This window comes from Melozone crissalis, unplaced genomic scaffold, assembly GCF_028551555.1.
Source record: "Melozone crissalis strain CALT ecotype California unplaced genomic scaffold, PUWL_Pcris_2 ptg000006l_1, whole genome shotgun sequence".
Lineage (NCBI taxonomy): Eukaryota > Metazoa > Chordata > Aves > Passeriformes > Passerellidae > Melozone > Melozone crissalis.
Window position 1 is genome coordinate 30,997,772 of NW_026535784.1, and position 18,358 is coordinate 31,016,129.

Below are 18,358 nucleotides of genomic sequence, written 5' to 3' on the forward strand. Positions count from 1 at the left end.
TTTGCTCCCCTGTTGTCTGCATTATTTTCATAGGGCCCACTGAAGCACCTACTGCACTGCCACGTTCTGCAAAAAAGAAAAAAATACTAAGATAACAAATCTTAGAAACAAGGAAAATCTCAAGGCATACCAGACTGCAATGTTTGAATGCAATTTTTTCAGAAGCTCTTCCTAGATTTTTTCTCCTCTGGCACTGTGATGATAGTAACAAATGCTAGTAACACCAGTTTCAGAAGTCCTGTCCCAGGAGCAGTACCATTGATGTTACTGATACACTGAAAGAACAGGAAACAACTTCACAGAGCAAATGTATTTTCTGAATGCTGCTGAAGCTTTGGAAATGTGATGCATTTCTCAAATTTCTCTAGCTAAACTTTCTCATTATTTGTTTTTACATATGTTTCTTACCTTTCAGAGATTTTTTCATATATTCAGATTTTCTTAAATCCAGTGTATAAATCCAGCATAATTCAGAATTATAACAAGGAAATATGAGGAGAGAAATATTTCAGGAGACCTAAGAACAGATTTGTGTATTACACGTGGTTTAAAAAAAAAAAAAAAACTGTCAGCAACTAATCACACAAATTCACTACATTTTTAAAATTACAAATCTTAAATAGAAAGCACTACATACTAAAGATTTAATAACTCTATTACTTATTCATCTAAAATTTTCCAGTCAAAAGATACTATCTTAGCAAATATTTAGCAAAGTCTCTTGGTACACTACACATAATTGGTCTAATAATTTTTCTCTGGGTTTTTATGTTACATTTTGGTTAACATTTCCTAATTTCTAAAGGCTTTTCAAAACTTTCAGAAAGTGCAAGATCCTGAAAATTTTATGTAAAAGCACTCTTGGATGCTTGTGCTTTTTTTTAAGAGAATATGGAACATATTTGGGAGGGGGTTAAACAAAGGAATAAATGAACATTATAATACTAGTACCAGCTATAAAAATGTTACTCCTGATCACCTTGTGTTGTTTCCAAGGGCTTTGAAATTATTTCCCTAATGAATCTTGATGGATTAAAAAGAAAAATAAAACCATTAATAAAACCATATATGCTGTGTTCTCTTGAAATGCACTGGCTTATCAGCATTACAGATGCTCTTTAAATAGCAAATGGATGCACCCCTGGTGTCAGCCATACTGAAAGCTTGTCAGTACTGCCTTCCTAAAGTGCTCCATCTCCAATCCACCCAGGCAGGCTAAAAGAGTCTCCCTAACCTAGTCCCTTGCAGAAGTTATCAGTAAAAATGCAAATTAATTGCGATTATGACTTTTTTTTAAACAAAGGTAACATCCATTCCTGCAGAAGTGCCACCTATCTAATCAATTTGGTCAAGCTATTTGTACACATTTCTTCTGTGTGGCATAAGATTGCACTAAGGTCACTGGAGACATTGATGCCTGGTAAATTGCCAGTAATCAAAGGTTGTTAAGTGCTTGCCAGCTTCCTTTCAAGCTAAGTCTATCATGAGGCAGACTTATTTCAGCAGCTAGAGACCATTTATTCATAAATGGATCACACTCAGGAATAATGTATTATATCATTAAAATATCCATACTGCTGCAGAAACATTTGTTCTAAAGCAATCTCATTTTTTGAAATAACACTGTGGCCAATGAAAGTGAAATCCTGTCATGTCTCTGCAACAAGGCTACTCTCCCACACATGAAAGGCTTTGTTTCCCAGCTCCTCCTCTCTCCTTTGAGCCCTGTCCCCCAGGGCTAAACAGAGGTTTAGCTTAGATTCTGGAATATATGCAGGAAAAGAGATATTATTTTGGAGTTTTAGTTGCGCTTGGAGTTTACTTCAGTTTCTCCAGATGCTCTCTCCAGTTACAGTACTTTGCTGGCCACAAAAAAAAGGCCAGTTAACCTTAAATGGAAAACATTTAGGGTAGATGGTGATGAACTTTCTTAAAGATACAAAGATCTTCTTTTCAGACATCTTGATTAAAGCCATAAAATAATAAATTGAAAAAAACTGAACAAGTCATTAATTGGGAAAATCAGTATAGCTCCACTGAAATGATGAGCCCACATTACTTAATTCCACCCGTGCACTACATTTAAAATATGTTCAGGACTACCTGGTATTAAAAAAAATCTGTGAAGAAATTTCATAGTCTTTTGAAAAAACGTGTCAGAGTTAAATGCTCCTGGAGAATTATCAGAAGAAGATACATCTCTCCAAGCTATCAAATTGTTCATAAGTTTATTGGCTGGAAAAGATATGGTTGCAGGAAGAATTAGAGAAATTCTGAATGGTAAATTAGTAATGAAATACTCTTATCAGTGGAAACCTTTGGAGAACACCCAAGACAGACTTGAACTGAAAGGTAGCGATGATCATTTATTATTAATAAAAGTTTTGCTGAAGGAGTCCTGTGCAAGGACTGTTTTCTTTCCCCACAATATCTGACTAGCAGTCATATGGACTGCTTTTTGACAAAGACTGCTAGAGTTTACCATTTATGATCAGCTACAAGTAAGTGGAAGGCTTCCTTTGGCAGCATAAGGTGCTGTGCAATATGACTCAACAAGGGTTGTAAAAGGCATAGATATTCTTTGCCCTAAGAGCAGCCTTGTTCCCATCAGACATCTCAAAATCAGACCACTGAGATGCAGTCAGACACTGAACGATATAACCCTACCAATCTGTTCTGCTTTAGCAATCCTCCTTTGCCTCTCTATTCTGGGCATACAGTGCTGCTTCCAGGACTGACAGTTTGGGGCCAGTTACAATCAGCAGCTTGAGGGCTGCATTTATATTTGAGGCAGCCATTTTCTTCTTTTCTCAAACCCTCTTTCCTCATGATAAGGCTGCAAATAAATGATGCTGTGAGCACCTCATCTGGGAAAGCTGAGAGTTTGCAGTGGCTAGGCTGGTTCTGTGTACTGACAGATAAACAAACCTGAAGTATCCTCATACCAGAACCTTACCTCTTCTGTTCCTGAGCACACCATATCTTCAAATTAAATTTAAACAATACCTAAACAAACTCACTTATTCTAAAATCATTAAACGACGACTCTGTGGACACATCCCTTTAAATTATTTAAAAGATCTCATCTCTTCAATAACTTGCAGCAATTGCTTAATATATAGGAAATTTCACAATTTCCCCAGTGTACACATCCTGAATGCTACAGGACCTCATTCCCCTCTTACAACTTTCATATGACCTGCAACTACAATATGCTGCCATAAAATAGCACACTGGTACTAGAACCATCCTCTGGATGACATCAATGCTCTTTGTGCATAACCACAGTTTAAGGAGAAATAAACAAAACACAGTCACTGCACTCCCTTAAAACAGGGTAGATTGCACACCAGTATTTTGGTTAGTCAGCCACCTTGCCAGCAATCAAAATAAGCAACTTAATTACAAATGTTATTTTTGGAACCTGAAAGGAGTTACAGCACAGAGGATGTCATCTATCTGCATTTATAGTGCTTTCATTTGTAAATTCGTCTTTCAAGCAAAAGCCACATATTTACTTGATATAAATTTATACTCACTCTTACCTTGAACAGTCTCAAAGTTATCAGTCACATTCCACACATCAACATGAACTGAGAAGAACCATTGACACCCTTCCTAAATTGTTTTAGAGGCCTCTCTCTCCAACAGCGTGATAGGTTTGAGGGACCCATCATAATCATCAGTGTGATGGAAGTCTGTGTTACCCTGAATGGTGCCTGTGCCTAAAGTACCAAAATATTGTAATGTGTGACTTACTTGCACTTCTTGTTTCCTCCCTCATGACATGCACAATACCATTCACTTGCTCACTGTGGAAAGTTCACACGATTTCCACCACAGACTTAAAAAACTCCAAAACCACCCAACTGATTTCCTGTCAATTTTTCTCTCCACTCCTCTGTGTCAGGAGCATTGCAAGATCTTTTAAGCTGCACTGCAGGGAGTCAACATGCTCTTAGGATGGCAGCATACCAGTATTAATTTGACTAACCTAGTTCAGCATGCAGTGTGCAATTATTTCCCACTCTCCTCCTGATTTTTTCCCCAGCCTATTTTCATTTTAATTTATATGTTGGTAAAGATTCTACTTTTAAAAAAGACAGATAGTCCACAAGCCTTCCATTATGCTGCAGCTGCTGCTGTTACATTTGTCACTAAAAAAAAATCTCACCTTGTGTGACAATGGGATTTGAATCACAATTGCTAAATATATCATATATAGAAATTTGATTGCTTTGCTTTATTTTTCCTGAAGGGGGAAAATGTGAGGGAAAAACCGTACAGTTCATTTCATGCTTCACTACAGTGTAATTCTAGACCCTAAGATTTCGACCATTCCTATTTTGGTAATGAATGGAATGTAAAAGGGAGGTATTTAAAATTAATTGCAGCAGTTCTGAGGGTTAAACCTGCTTAACCCAACCTTTTATTAAGAGAATGTCAACAGAGCATATATCTTGTCTAGGGAGTGCTGGGACATCATTATTCTTCTACCAGCATGTTTAATTCTAAAACCTGGGATTTCTTCAGGTTCCTGTTGGTGTCATGCACACCATAAACCCATCCCAAATCATAGCATCTGTTCCGAGCTACTCACTACAGCAGGATTTGACCTGAGAAACTCTAGAGTTTTTTTTTACTTTATTAACTTGGAGTACTTTTAAACAGTTTTTAAACAAAGTTTTTCCCTTGACCAGCAAGGGAATTTTCAGCCTGAAGTTCTCAGCAGCATCCGGTGAGGCTCTTGGCCAAGTTCTCCAGATACTGTATATCCACAAGGACAGCCTGCTGGCTCTTGCTGTGGCATTTTCTTAATCCTCAGAACAGATTTCCTGGATCTAGGAAATTTAATTCCTGACTCCTTTGACCCAGATGCTGGCAAAAATATAGTCTGCAGTCTGTACGTAAATACGTGTGTTCAATTTTTTTTTTCCTTCTAGGAACTGGCCTTGCTGTTAAATTTTTCTAAAACAGTCATATTAATATGTTCAAAAATCCACTGTTGAGTTTCAGATAAAGGATCACATCTGTTCATGAAAATCTTCTTCTCAGCTGGGTTGCAATCTATGCAGCTGCTGCTTACCGGATGGAACAAAGTTTTGTCCTACAGGAATGAAAAAAAATGGAATTAAGTAGCAAATGCCAAATCATTGGAAGTGTTCTAATTTTACAGAACATGGATTAAGAGAGCCCTGTTTGAAATGATTTTTTGGTCTCTGTGCAGTAACCTTGTGTAATAACAACAGCTATTATTAGAAAGCTGTAGAGAATGGAATTTTCTTCCCTTGGGCTATTATCCTTTATGAAAATGGGGATTCAAGAAAGAGGGAGATATCATCTGGTCTTTGAATAACAACTGCATAATATAATGAAAAAATAGAATGTCTTTTAATATCTCTGCATTCCACGTATTTGCTTGAAGCCCATTTAAAGGTCTGAACCTGAAAAATGGATTTGTTTGGGGCTTTTTTAGAGAAATCTTGCTCTTGACAGGGTTGTGTTTCTTGGCAGGGGGAGCTTTAAAATCTTCAACTTGGTGAAAACTTTAAAAATGAATTATTAACTGAAGTGGTGGACAGATGGACAGAGGATTGATGTTCTCATCCCATTCAATGCCTGTGGCCTTGCTAAGACCAGCCACTGAAATACGCTCTCTCTCCCCATAAGATGGAAATCCTAACACTGATTTAGCTCCATATGGAGATTTTGTGAGGGCAGGCATGGATTAAGTTGCTTAAAAAAGCATATTTACGATTACAGGTTTTATTAATTTTTTCTTCACAAAACTGGAGTGAATAGTAAGTAACCTGATGTGAATCTTCGTGAAAGCAGTCAGTTGAGCAGGTGGTGAGTTGGGAAGTTTCAATATACTTAGTTGATGTAGGCAAGTGTTTTTAGAAAGACAGATGTGGGAGTCATTAGATGGTTTGCAAGTTTCCAGGGACTATACTGCATCTGTTGAAATAAATTTCAGATTACTCTTGGCAAACCACATTCAGGCTTTTCCCCTCCATGCCAATGATTGCCCTGACACTATTTTAATACTAATCCAGGATGTGCCTGCTTGACCAGTTTGTGATAGGAAAAAAATCTACTTGTCAAATTGCAATTGATTAAAAACTGTCACAAGTACTCTGGGTGCTGAACAACAATCATAGAAACTTATCTTTAAAAATACTGCACATTCAAAAAAACCACAACAACAACAAAAAAGTACAACAACAAACAGACACAGCAGCTATTTAAAACCACTTTGAAAATTTGGTTTTTTTTTAATTTATGAAAGATTAAATTCACTGATTTGTGGTTTGTGAAAAAATGGTAAAGTACAATGCCTCTTTTTAAAATTAATATATGCAACAAAGAACCAAGTCAAAAGTACCTTGCGCTCTGGCAGAGGGGGATGGTGTTACATCTGCCTTTCACACTGTTTTACTTTCAGCACTGGCCTTTCCCCAAAAGCAGCAGATGACACACACTCCCCCACCAGACTGAAATTTAGAGGCATGCCATCAAAGCTGACAGGACCAAACCAAATGGGTAGAGGCCTTTCTCTCATGTTCTACAAGGAGAGCAAGCAGGATACTTCAGCTTGCACAAAGGGGGTAACTGTACTGTGTCCAAAAGACTACTGTGCCCCTACTAGGATGAGGTGGGCCAGCAAGAACTGCCAGGCACCCCAGGGGGTGGTGCAGGCATCCATCTGCACCTTGCCAGCTCCTCCTATATAACAAGAGCTCGATGCAGTGGCGCTGTCCAAAATCAGGACACAGTGATTCTGCCATGGCCAACCTGCCTGATGTGGGACCTTCAGGAAGGGGACATATGGTTTTTCTTGCAGTATAGCTGGGCATGAGGGCCAGCCAATATATTAGGAAGTCAAAACTGGAATGCTAGAAGTTTTAATAAGATAGCTGGTACAAGAAGAAAGGAAACAGCTTCAGCACAAAAAGCTTGCTATGAAAAACACTCCAGCCTTTCCAGAAAGCTGGCAATCTTTCTTACAGAAATATCACAGGCAGGCAATTTTTGAGTGAAGCATTATTGCTGCTTTTAGAGAGTCTGGTTATTAGGAAAGAAGAGTGTCTTTTAAGAATAGGGACAGAGTTACCACTCTGGAAAAACTTCTGGCTGACTTAGCAATATATAAAGGCCTATTAATTTATCATCTCAATTTCTCTTTACACCAATATTGAGAAATCACAAGCACTCTTGTGGAGACATTTCTAACAGCTGAAAACAGCAGAATATTTTTTTTCCTTCTGCGTGAAGGCAAGCCTGAAGATTATTTGCAGAAGGAGAAACTCCTCCATCGGATAATTGGTCTCGACAGTTCAGGGGGGTTGGCAATGACACACAGAACCTTTCATTTCTTATAGGTCACTGCTGTAACTATGGCCAAAGTCAAGAGCAACTGGAAGTCATTATCAGCTGGTAGCTGTAGTAGTTTATCTGAAATCAGTTGGCAGCTCCAGTGCAGCTTCAGCAGGACTGAAGTCCATATGATAAAAGCCACTATCACTATGACATGTCTTGGTCGGTCTGAGGCAATAATCTACACACCTCCTGCATGGCAAGTGAACTGACTCTTATAGTTTGTCCCTGCAGCTGTCAGGAGACTGTGAGTAAACCCCTGTCTTCTGGGCACAGTTCTGATGCTGTCAATCTAGCATCCATCATAATCACTAGGCTCAGGGTAGAATTATCATATAATGAAATTGATTTTGCACAATTGTTTCTTTTTAGAGACCTACTAAATCAGCCCTCTGTTGGATACTTCTGCTCTACAAATAGCAGTAGAGGACCTGTGGCACAAAACTGAATCACGCTTTATCAGAATCAGTGCACTACCTGTCAGGCTACCAGAACGATGCTACATTGAAAACCAGAGGCATATTCCTTCACTATGAGGAACAGAAATTTGTAGACACTGCTCATCATTGGCTCTGGCATGCTTAGGAATATCAAACAGAGTCAAAGAAATAGCTTTAGCTTGGGAAGCTAAAGCCATTCTCCCAAATATATAATAATTACAGGCTATTTACATTTATCTATCTAATATCTTACACTGCTCCAATATGGTGCCAATATTTTTTGTCCTGGCGTTACTCACTTTCTTCTATTTACAACCCACAGCAATGTTTGCAGTACTGCTTGGATTTATTCTGCTCCATTGCTTCTTACAGGGTTTTCTCAAAGGTATACTTGGCTGTAGACCAGTATTTCAGATTGGTCCTAAGAAAATTGATTACTTAATACTGCAGACTTATGAGACTTTCAAATAGCTGCCCAGATGTAGTTTAAGCAGTATGGGAATAAGAACAGTTTTTTGACACGTTTATTAGTGGTAGTTTTGGCTTCATTCATCTGAAAAGAATGTGGTTTGCATGCTCTGAGACTGCACTGCAATGAGAAGCAAAGTGCATGTAATGGGGGTAGGCTGTAGATTTTTTCCAGAAGAGCACTCCTTACCCAAAGTAAAATATTAATGTATTCTACTTGCCACTAAAATATTTAAGCTGTTTTTATTCGCCAGGATCCAAAACCAGGTTGTTACGATTTCTATGCTGTAAGAATATGGAATCTGAAAATAGTGCCTAGCTTCAAATAGCATTTGCAGCACCTTGTAATCATTTCACTGCTGGAACTTTTTATCAGTGGCTCAAGACTCAAATAATCATGACACTCATCTTTAAATGAATAAAAAACATCTTATCTTCTAGTTTTATAGAAATAATATGAGAGCACGATAAGAAATGCTTCATATTAGGTTTCTAGGCTTTTTATAAGACATTGACAAGCAAGGTCATTTCTCCTAAAGCATGAGAAGAATTTTTGGCAGGATGGATACATGACCATCCATTAGGAAGCTACAGTGTCTATAAGTGGCGTAGAGAACAGAAGAGAGTGGCTGACCAGCTCTCTGTTTTTTAAAAGGAAACATTTCTTTCTTAACTACATTGTTACTCTTATTTATTTAGGATGCAGATTCACTAGCATACTATTCCCTAGGTAAAAGGCTCTAGCACAGATCAGTTTTTGTTTTGTAGGAGGGAAAACACTAGAAGTTCTATTGTCAAGATGCTTTCAGAGCTGGAAAAGGATTATTTCACATGTAAGGTTTTTGGAGGTGTAGCTGTACTGCCAGAAATCTCTAATTTAAATCTGCCCTTTACCCGAGGAAACAGATTACAGGAAACATTAAAAAATACTTACTGTGTAGCAAACTAAAACTAAGCTTAAAGAAAACCACATATATATAGTTCTATTATTCCAATGCAGTTTCCTAGCTTGAAGGTTTATGCAAATTGACCAGCTTGCTGTCAGGTTGTGATTACGGTTAAGAATGTGTCAGTACTTCCATCACAACAAAACTTTGTGGTGTTTCTTGCTGAGATGGAAATGCCTGTCTTGCACTGAGAATTTTTATATGAGCCCTGTCAGCCTCCTGGAAATTAAAAATGAAGCTGTGCAGAGAATTTAATAAAACTTACACTGTGTATTTTTTCCAAATGTCATTTTTTTCCAGTACCTGCTATATTCTGTCCTCATCAAAGGTGATGAGCCTCAGATAGTGTAGCTCCAGACCTGCATTTTGTCTTATGAACTGGCTATATTGAGCAACAATGAAGTGCTAAGAATATGAAAGCTTTTTGATTTGCAGCTTGGGTAGGCAAAAAGATAAATTGTAAGGGTTTTGAAGCAAGAAGGGATTATTATGGCATTATAAAGTCAGATAGGCAGCAATACAACCACCACAATTTATATCCTCTAAATATCTGCCCCATACATTCTCACTTTCTTACAAGTAATACCTCAGCTTCAAAGGGATTACATTTCTGGAAAATCTTATGATGGATCTCGATTTGCAACATAAATAAGGTAAAAAGGCACAAGCTAATAAGTAGACACTCAGAAAAAAAGCATCAGGAGAAACCTGTTTTTAATGGTTCTGAATTAGTTTTGTACTATATATATATTTAAACTAGAAAACAGTATTGAGGTTTATCTGGCAAAGACCATTTCCTGCTTCTTTGGCCTCAGCTTAAACAAGGTGAAGGGCAAGGCACAATGGTCAAAGAAAACTGGAGCACGTGTGAGAGAAATCCTCAGCGCTTCAGAGAAATCCTTATTCTGAATGAAATAGTTTGTTAATGAAATCTTTAATCAAGACAACTTGCTGATAAACTATTAAAAAACCCTAAAAACAGCAACAACAACAAATCAGTAGCATTACCAGGACTTTTTACCACAACTGAAACTCTGACAGTTTCTAGCTTGACCTCCTCTTTTCAGTGATTTATAAAAATGGGCTGAAATTCAGCAGATCAAAATAGTTTCTAAGCTGCTTATCTTTAGTTTATAAACTCCTGCCTCCTTTGGGCTTACAGCAGTGCTTTTAATGCTGGGTGAGTTTTTGTTTTTGTTGGGGTTTTTTTTGTTTGTTGGTTTGTTTTGGTTTTTTGAGGGAGATTTTCCTGCCACTTATAATCTTTAAAATGTAGTAAAGTACATTTAACTCATGAGCAGCATGTCTTGCTGCTGTCACATTGGATGAAAATATTTCCAACAGTGCCTCTGTTAAAATGACACAAGCATCTTGAAGCGCCAGAATGGTAAAACACCTTTCAGGGAACAGATCCAATACAGACACCCTCTGAGCTGGATCAGATCCATTTTCATTTAAATTTGACCTAAATATCTGAATGCTCAAAAGGAACATGAATATGTTTACAGAGATTACCACAAAATTAAATTGGAATAGGATGTGGTGGATTTTAAAACAGAACTGCTTTGACAGGAAAGCACAAGCCTGTGCTAAACAGAATATGGCTCAATACAGTCTGAACCTCCGAGAAGCCCACAGTGACTCTGACCTTCCTATAGCTCCAGTGCTGGTTTCCCTTCATCCCGTGACAGTCATACAGTGTGACAGGGCTGCTGTGCGAGACGGCGTCGAAGCAGAACTTCCTGGTGTGAAGTGGCTCCCCAGGGCGGATGTCTTCTCTCCAACCAAAGGTGAAGAGCTGGGAAAACAATCAGGCAATACAATCATATATTATTAGTGAAAAACGTTTGAAATAACACACACAAGCTTAATGCAGGATGCCCTTTTTGCACACCCCAGGTGCTGGTTAAATAGGTCCTGCCTGTGTACGACTCAGTGATGCCAACTGCCTTAATTAAAGTGCATCAGTGGCCATACAGAACATATCCCAGGAAGGCACAATCCCAATGTCAGGGAAGGAAGAAATCTCTAGTGACACAGTACTGCAGAGAGGAGAGGAGATATGCTGCATTAAAGCCTTCAGTTACCCCAGTTAAAGCAGCACCTGTATGCACCAGGATTCCAGCTCCCTAGGACTCAGAAAGTGCCGCCAGTGATGTTCCTTTAGCCCTCATTTGGGTCTGAACAAGCTGCCCAGAGAGATTTTCCCATCACAGCCTCTCTCCTGTGTTTAATGAGCAGTTTCCTTCTGTTTATAAGGGACACTGTTACCACAGCCTCTCTCAAATGTCTTTTCCCCCCAAACAACACATGTTAAATGATCTTCATCTTTCTACTTTGAAACATGTGAGCTACAGGCAGCTTGTCAAAGCCCTTTTTCTCACTGCCTGAGAGGAGTCATGGAGGGTCACAGTTAATAGAGAAATCCTTCTCAATTAGACACCAGCTGTCTGAAGCGATGCTGTGACACTGCAGTCTTTCAATCATCAGATAAAGGTGACAGTTCTGACAGCATCAAATTTAAAGACGTGGAGTGCATTTTCCTTTCCACGGACCTATCCTTGCAGAAAAGAGGTTGCAGGCTGTAAATTACTACCTAGAAGCTCTGTCAAGAACTGTGAGGTTATTTTATTTTCTTTCCTTTTTTTTCATTTTTTGAGTGAGTGCTATTCTTCAGCTTTCTGCATGACTTTTGATTTGCCATAGGAAAAAAAAAAAAAGAAACTAACACTGAGAAAGTGAAGCTCTCTTTAAATGAGCAAACTTTGCTAGTAGAAACTGTTCAGCTGAGATGGTTCACGTGCAGCTGCACGCAGGCTCATTATCCAGAGAAGCAGCTCCCCAGACTGAATTCAGACTGTCTCCAACAGCTCATCTCAGCTTCCTTTAGGCCCTTATCTAGCACCCTGCTCCTCCAGTGTGTAAATTCGCTGATAGAACCAGCAAATCTACTGAAGCTTAATAAATATTAAGCTGAAGCTTAATAAATATCATGTGGGTCTGATCCTGAACAATTCTGTAGTGGTTCCCAGGTTTTAAACTTTTCATTGCTATAGTGATCTTCTTTCCACAGTCTTCCTAAAAGAAACACCTCTTAAAAATATTGCCTCTTCAATGCTGCACCACCCTCTGAATACCATATTTGAAAGAGCTTACTGTCTCTCTTGGCTTATAGGCCCTAAATACAAGCATATAGCAGGATATTTACCTTTTTTTTTTCTGTCTTACTGTAAGCCCTTGTTTGCTCTGTTAGCTGCTGTTGCTCCCTACTTATATCTGCATTATAGGTGTTCTAGAGAGTGTTTTCTTAATCTGTCTGTGTGTCCTGCTTATTTCTTCCATCTCCCAAAGTGCCTGTTACATTTATCTGCAGTAAAATGCAGTGGACAGCTTTACACTTGTTTTCAAAGCAATTTCTGCTTTTCAAAAGGTTCAATCTTATCCCACTTTTCTTCATGTTTCTTTGAAGCATCATCATGGACTCCCTACAATAACATCATTTCACAAGCAAAGATAGAAGTAAGATTTGGTACAGAGAAAAAATGATGCTGCTGTTTCTTCAGGAAAAGAGAAGCCTAAGACAATTTTGCTTTAACGAAAAGCCAACAAAAGCCATTTTCTTTATCTTATCCTTTGCCTTTCTACAGACACATAATAAACCTAGAGTTCAAAGTGATGAATAACAAATACCTAGAGGAATGGTGTGGAACAGTGCTTCTGTGATATTCTCACTCTCATTAGTACTACTGCAGAGAGAGATTCTATTTCAGGACCAGCCTCATCTTTCCCAGTGGGTGGCTCACCAAATTTCTCATTCTGTGCAGGAGCTGTGAGCTGAGGGACCAATTCTTGCTGCTCTCTGGACCTTGGCCTGAGGACTAGTACCCCACTGAATGCATCGGTACACCTGAAAGAGCTCAAGCCAGCCTTTAAATCAAATCATACTGACCGAAACTATTACTTTGCTCTTTTCCACTCCTCTCTGGTTTCTGAAGACTGCCAGGGCTGTCTCCTGTTTGCAAGTCAAGACATGGTAACAGCAGAGGGCTTTTATTCCCTTCCACTGAAAATGAAGATCTGTGGAATACTAGATACCAATGCTTAGACTAGCTTAGATCCTTTTTCCTCCTTCTTTATCCTCCCATTTAAAAAAAATGTTTTATTTTTAAATCAACAAGTATGTCTTCTCCCTAGTGATATTATAAACCCAATGTTTTTAGGCACAGGAACTCAGTTTTAGGACTAAGAGAGAAAAGAGAAAAAAAAAATCAGAAAAAAGGTTATATTTCTCTATACACCTAAGTGGTATTAAGATCTTGCAATTACAGACATAACATGAAGGTGTACAATCTTTCCAATCTCATAATTCTAAGCTTTCCTCTTTTAAACAGCAATTTCCCTCTAGTTAAAACTGAATCTGGCCAATATAAATATTATCTCTCCGCTGTATAATGTCCAACAATGCTACATGTTATTAGCTGGAGCCCTGAGTATATAATGCTCTGCCTTGCCAGCACTTGTCACTTTGGATTTCATTGCTCCTTTGTTAGGAACAAACTGTGTCAGATTTTACAAGAAATGGCGGAGCCTTTTTGTACCCTTTTTGTACTTCATTCATTTCTGACTGCTTGTTGATTTGAAACAAGCTGCACAAAATTCCCAGACACATCATTAACAGCAGCCTGATTCTTCACCTGCAACACATGGGGCTGCTGTTCACTGTTCCCTGCTGGACCCAGAAACCCTCTGTCCTGGCTCAGTGGATGCTCATTCTCCTCTTTTGCTTTCTCTCATACCAGAGTCTGTGAAACACAGCCCCATCATCTGTGTTTGCAATCAAGCAACCCCTCAGCCCTCATGCTTTGCCTTTTCATGTAGCCGAGCCCTGTCATGCAGTAACTGGGAAATACAGCTTTCCAGCTTCATTTACAATTGGCACAGGGCCTGAAGAATGATTGCCTGATAGAGCCATTGGCCTGGGACTGTCTCTAGGACAAAGGCCCTTTTGATGCCATTAATGCTTTCCAGCCTGGCAATGTCGCTCAATTACTCGCTGTCTGGCTGGGGTCCTTCAGCTGGCACTGTGCTTTGACTGTGCCATTACACTTGAGGGGACAACCTGTACCCCCATCCAAAGATAAAATGCCACATTTCAGAGCTGGCCCCTGGCTTGAACTTTACCTCCAAGTAGAGAAGAAAGAGCTGGGCATTGCTGAGCCATGTTAGAGATGGTGCCCATCCACCCATTCCTTGGCACGGCTGGGGAAATTGATGAATACAGTGATACTTGTCATTTTCCTTTGCTGCTGGTTATCAGTCCAGCAGAGCCTCAGTTTCCCCTGAAGCCAAAAGCTAGCTTTGGGAAGACAGAGATGGATGAATGCAGCGCCATCCTTTTACTTCCCCTCTGGTTCTCAATTTTGGGGTAGTTTGCCAAAATCACAGCGACACATCCTCACTTCTCACCGATCTGTCAAACCTTTTGACTGCTGCTTGCCCAGAGGCTTGCACAGCCCTAAGGTGCAAGGTCATCTTTCTCTCCTGGGATCTGCTAAAGGGCTGTGCCATGGTGTCTGAGACTGTCAGGTTTTAATTCTTGCCCTGGTAACGTGACATGAATCAAGTGCCACAAAGGATCATCTCTGTCTGGCACCAATGCCTGTTGCACTGGTCACATTAAGCTACTATAGCTTGCCACTGAACTCTGCAAATTTATACCAGAAGTTACAAGTCCACCTCAGCGTCAATCCATGCTATTCGAGATATGATCATAAAATACTTGTACTTTCATTAATACTGCCAGTTTCTACTGGTGCATGCAGAACTCATCGAGACTACAAATTCCCCGAGATCTAAAGAAGGAAGAGGAGCGCTGTGAGGCTGGCCCGGGGCTTGATGCCCCACAGACGAGTGTGACAGCAGCGCAGGGCTGGCCCTGAGGGGTGCTGGCCCTGACGGGTGCTGGCCCTGACGGGTGCTGGCCCTGAGGGGTGCTGGCCGTGAACGGGACTAGCCCTGAGGGGGGCTGGCCGTGAGCGGGACTAGCCCTGAGGGGGGCTGGCCGTGAGCGAGACTAGCCCTGAGGGGTGCTGGCCGTGAGCGGACTAGCCCTGAGAGGGGCTGGCCGTGAGGGCGGCCGGCCCTGAGGGGGACCGTGGCCTGAGGGGGTCGTGGGGCGGGCGGCCGGTGCCTCGGCGGGCCCGTTCCGCTGGGCCGCGCTGCCCCCTGCCGCCCGCCCGCCGCACCGCCGCAGGGATGAGCCGCTCCCGGGAAGTTTTCCGAGCACAGCGGCAGTGCCAGAATATGCGCGGTTCCCCGCCAGCCCGGCGGAGACGATCTGTGCTGTCCCTGGGGCACACGTAGAGCACCGAAGTGCTTGAGGCTTCCCAGCCCTGGTTCTGGGATCTAAGGAGCTGGCTGCTTGAACTCCCTTTGTACTAGCTTCACCTGCAGATTCTAAGGAAGTCACTTTGTGTCCTTAGCACAGAAGCAAGACCTTTAGATCCATTCTGATCCCAAAGGTTGCAGGAACCTGGAGTACGCTGAAACATGGATTCCTCCCTAACATCTCCCTCCCTTCGTGTCGTTTCCCCTTTGTTCCAGCCTGTACTCTTTCCAAGGATATTTAAAGTCTCCCTTTTCTCTGCTTACATTTTTTTTTTTAATTTTCTCCCATTTTCATCCAACTTTTTTTTTTCCTTTCTCATATCTGGCAGCCTCAGCATTCCCTCTCCCTTCTTGAGGAGGGCTTGGAGCTGTGCAGATTTTAAAGCCAGAGAACACTGTGATGCGTTTAGTCTGGACCATACAAATTTTTTCAATTAACTCTCTGTACTACTGTATGTCTTTCAGAAACAAAACAATTATATTTATCTAGTTTTGGCACCCTATCCCCAAGCAGTATCTTTGGTAGCTATCTGAAGAAGTCTTCTTTCAACAACTTCCTTTTTCAGGCCATGTTGTCACTTACCTAAATTGAGATAATCCTTCAGGCTTCTTGGTTTAATGCACTTGCAGCACTCCTTCTGCATTTCTCAGCATCCTCAGAGCATGCTTTTTTGACCTCAGCACTTCAAATACCCCTCAGAACTCCTCTCCTGAGCTTCTAAGTTTTTACAGTGTCGTATGACTGCCAAGTCAATTTTTCTCCTCAGCACTACAAATCTTTTACTAATCTTGGACCTCTTCCTGTGAAAGACTTGCTCACTAAATTTGCTAATAAGTGGTTAGGTCACACTTTTCATCTGGATTCTCCTTGCTCATTGGCAAGACCCACGGCCTGTAAGTCATGATCCCTTTCCTACGGCACTTACAATGAGTAAAAATTAGAGCTCTTTTCCTCCATACTCCTGAGAACTAATAGTTTTCTACCTAACCAACCTAAATAAAAGCTTTTTTTGAGTCTTTATAATTCCCTGTCTTTTGAAATGCTTTTTTTTGCTTGCTTTTACCCATTTATCTCACTTATGCCTCATATTTGTTTAAAATAGAACTGCTTATTGAGATAAAAGCATAAAAACAGACAATGACTGGAGCTGTAAAAGGCCTGGTAATATAGTTAAAATAGTTTCAGGTAGCTCAACCAAAATCAACATGTTTTCATGACAGGGTGGTAGAGAATGGGGCCTCAAAAAGCTCTCTGGGCATTGCAATTCCTTTTGGAAATGAAGACGGCCCAGGTGGTTGTTGGAATTTCTGAAGTTATGTTAAGGAGTACTTTGTAAAAGCCATGAAGATCAGGAATAATTCAAAAATTATTTCCACACTCTGTTTTGCCTTCAGAAAAAGAGAAGCCCTCAGGAAATGTTTAAAAACTGGGAAAGAGAAGCAACAATGTTACCTTGATTTCCTCTTTCCGTCATTCAAATAAATACCTGCTCATGTGACCATGTTCGCTCTGAGCCGTCCTTCACACAGATGTCCAGCCTCAGCTCAGTCCCTGTGGCTCCGTGTTTGCTGTCCACACACAGGTTGGCTGCCACGTTTCGAATCTGCAAATCCAAGCAGCAACATTTCACATTAAACTGGGCTGCAGAACAGAGCTTTCAGCATGAGGGAGCCAGGGGTTTAGCTCTGAAGAACTTGAGATTGACTATCAGTTAGTAAAACTGTAAGAATTACTTTTTACAGGGTAGAGAGCTGTGTCCTGGAATGAACTACTCTTTATAGGAGCAGCTCCAGAAGAAGCAAAGTTTGAAATATTCTGCTTAACAAATGAAAGGTAGGTCTTAAGAAAAATACCTTCATGCAAAAAAACTAAAGAGAAAAGGAAGTTCAAAGCTTGTCTGACTGCTTCTTCCATCCTATGAGAGCAAGAGAGATCAACAGTATTAGAAGGAACTGATTTCTGTATGAGTCTCTCCCAGGCATGGGAGCAGTCAGCACGCATTAGAAATTCAGGCCTGGCCTGCTCCAATTCATGCTCTTACTTTGACACAATAACACCATTGTAGATAAGGTCACACATTACTCCCTGAAGTGCATAAAATTAAAAAGTACTTAACAAGTCTGCACTGAAACCTAGGCTTTTAAAAAGTACTTAACAAATCTGTACTGAAACCTATGCTTACCCATGGAGGTTCCTTCTGCATGCCTGCTGCAAACATTGCAGGGTAACTTGTTCTTAAAAGGAAAATGTTGTTCTTGAGGCTGAAGCAACTGAGTAATAATTAATTTGTGACTATCAATCATACCAGTTATGTACTACTGCTGACATGTAAATTTTCTCTGAAACATTGGGTTGAAAAGTAGATTTGCCCACTGCCACCAAAAAGAGCAAAATCCTAACTTTGTGTTGCAAATCCATGCACATTTCTCCTTGAGTTCCTTAGCTGGGCTAGTTAAAAATCCTTTAGACACCTCCATAATGAAAAGAATTTCTTACCCTCTAAATGAGATAAACAGAAACTGAGTAACCAAAGTGCATGGAAACACGCACAAATTCTAAACATATAATATGTAGAAAGCAGGTGCATATTTTGACATTCTGGGTGCTACTTTGATCCTTTTTTAAAAGAAAGCTAGATGCTTTCTAGAATGGCGATACAACTGAGTAGTCACTTGTGCTTTTTCGTGAGAAATACTTTAGAAGTCACTGCCGTTGCCATACTATGCCTAACAAACATA

The 18,358-nt window shown here is 40.3% G+C and overlaps 1 protein-coding gene across 1 annotated transcript in view; it reads right to left on the reverse strand.

Annotated features, from left to right (window-relative positions):
- Window positions 1-2,579: 2,579 nt before the first annotated feature.
- GALNTL6 (polypeptide N-acetylgalactosaminyltransferase like 6) overlaps window positions 2,580-18,358 on the reverse strand; it is a 423,505-nt gene continuing 407,726 nt past the window's right edge. Inside the window, exons 10-12 of the mRNA XM_054292088.1 lie at window positions 17,107-17,223; window positions 10,881-11,030; window positions 2,580-5,107 (exon numbers count right to left, since the gene is read on the reverse strand). Coding sequence (XP_054148063.1) covers window positions 4,940-5,107; window positions 10,881-11,030; window positions 17,107-17,223 — 435 coding nt within the window. The 3' untranslated portion in view covers window positions 2,580-4,939. The remainder of the gene's footprint in view (window positions 5,108-10,880; window positions 11,031-17,106; window positions 17,224-18,358) is intronic.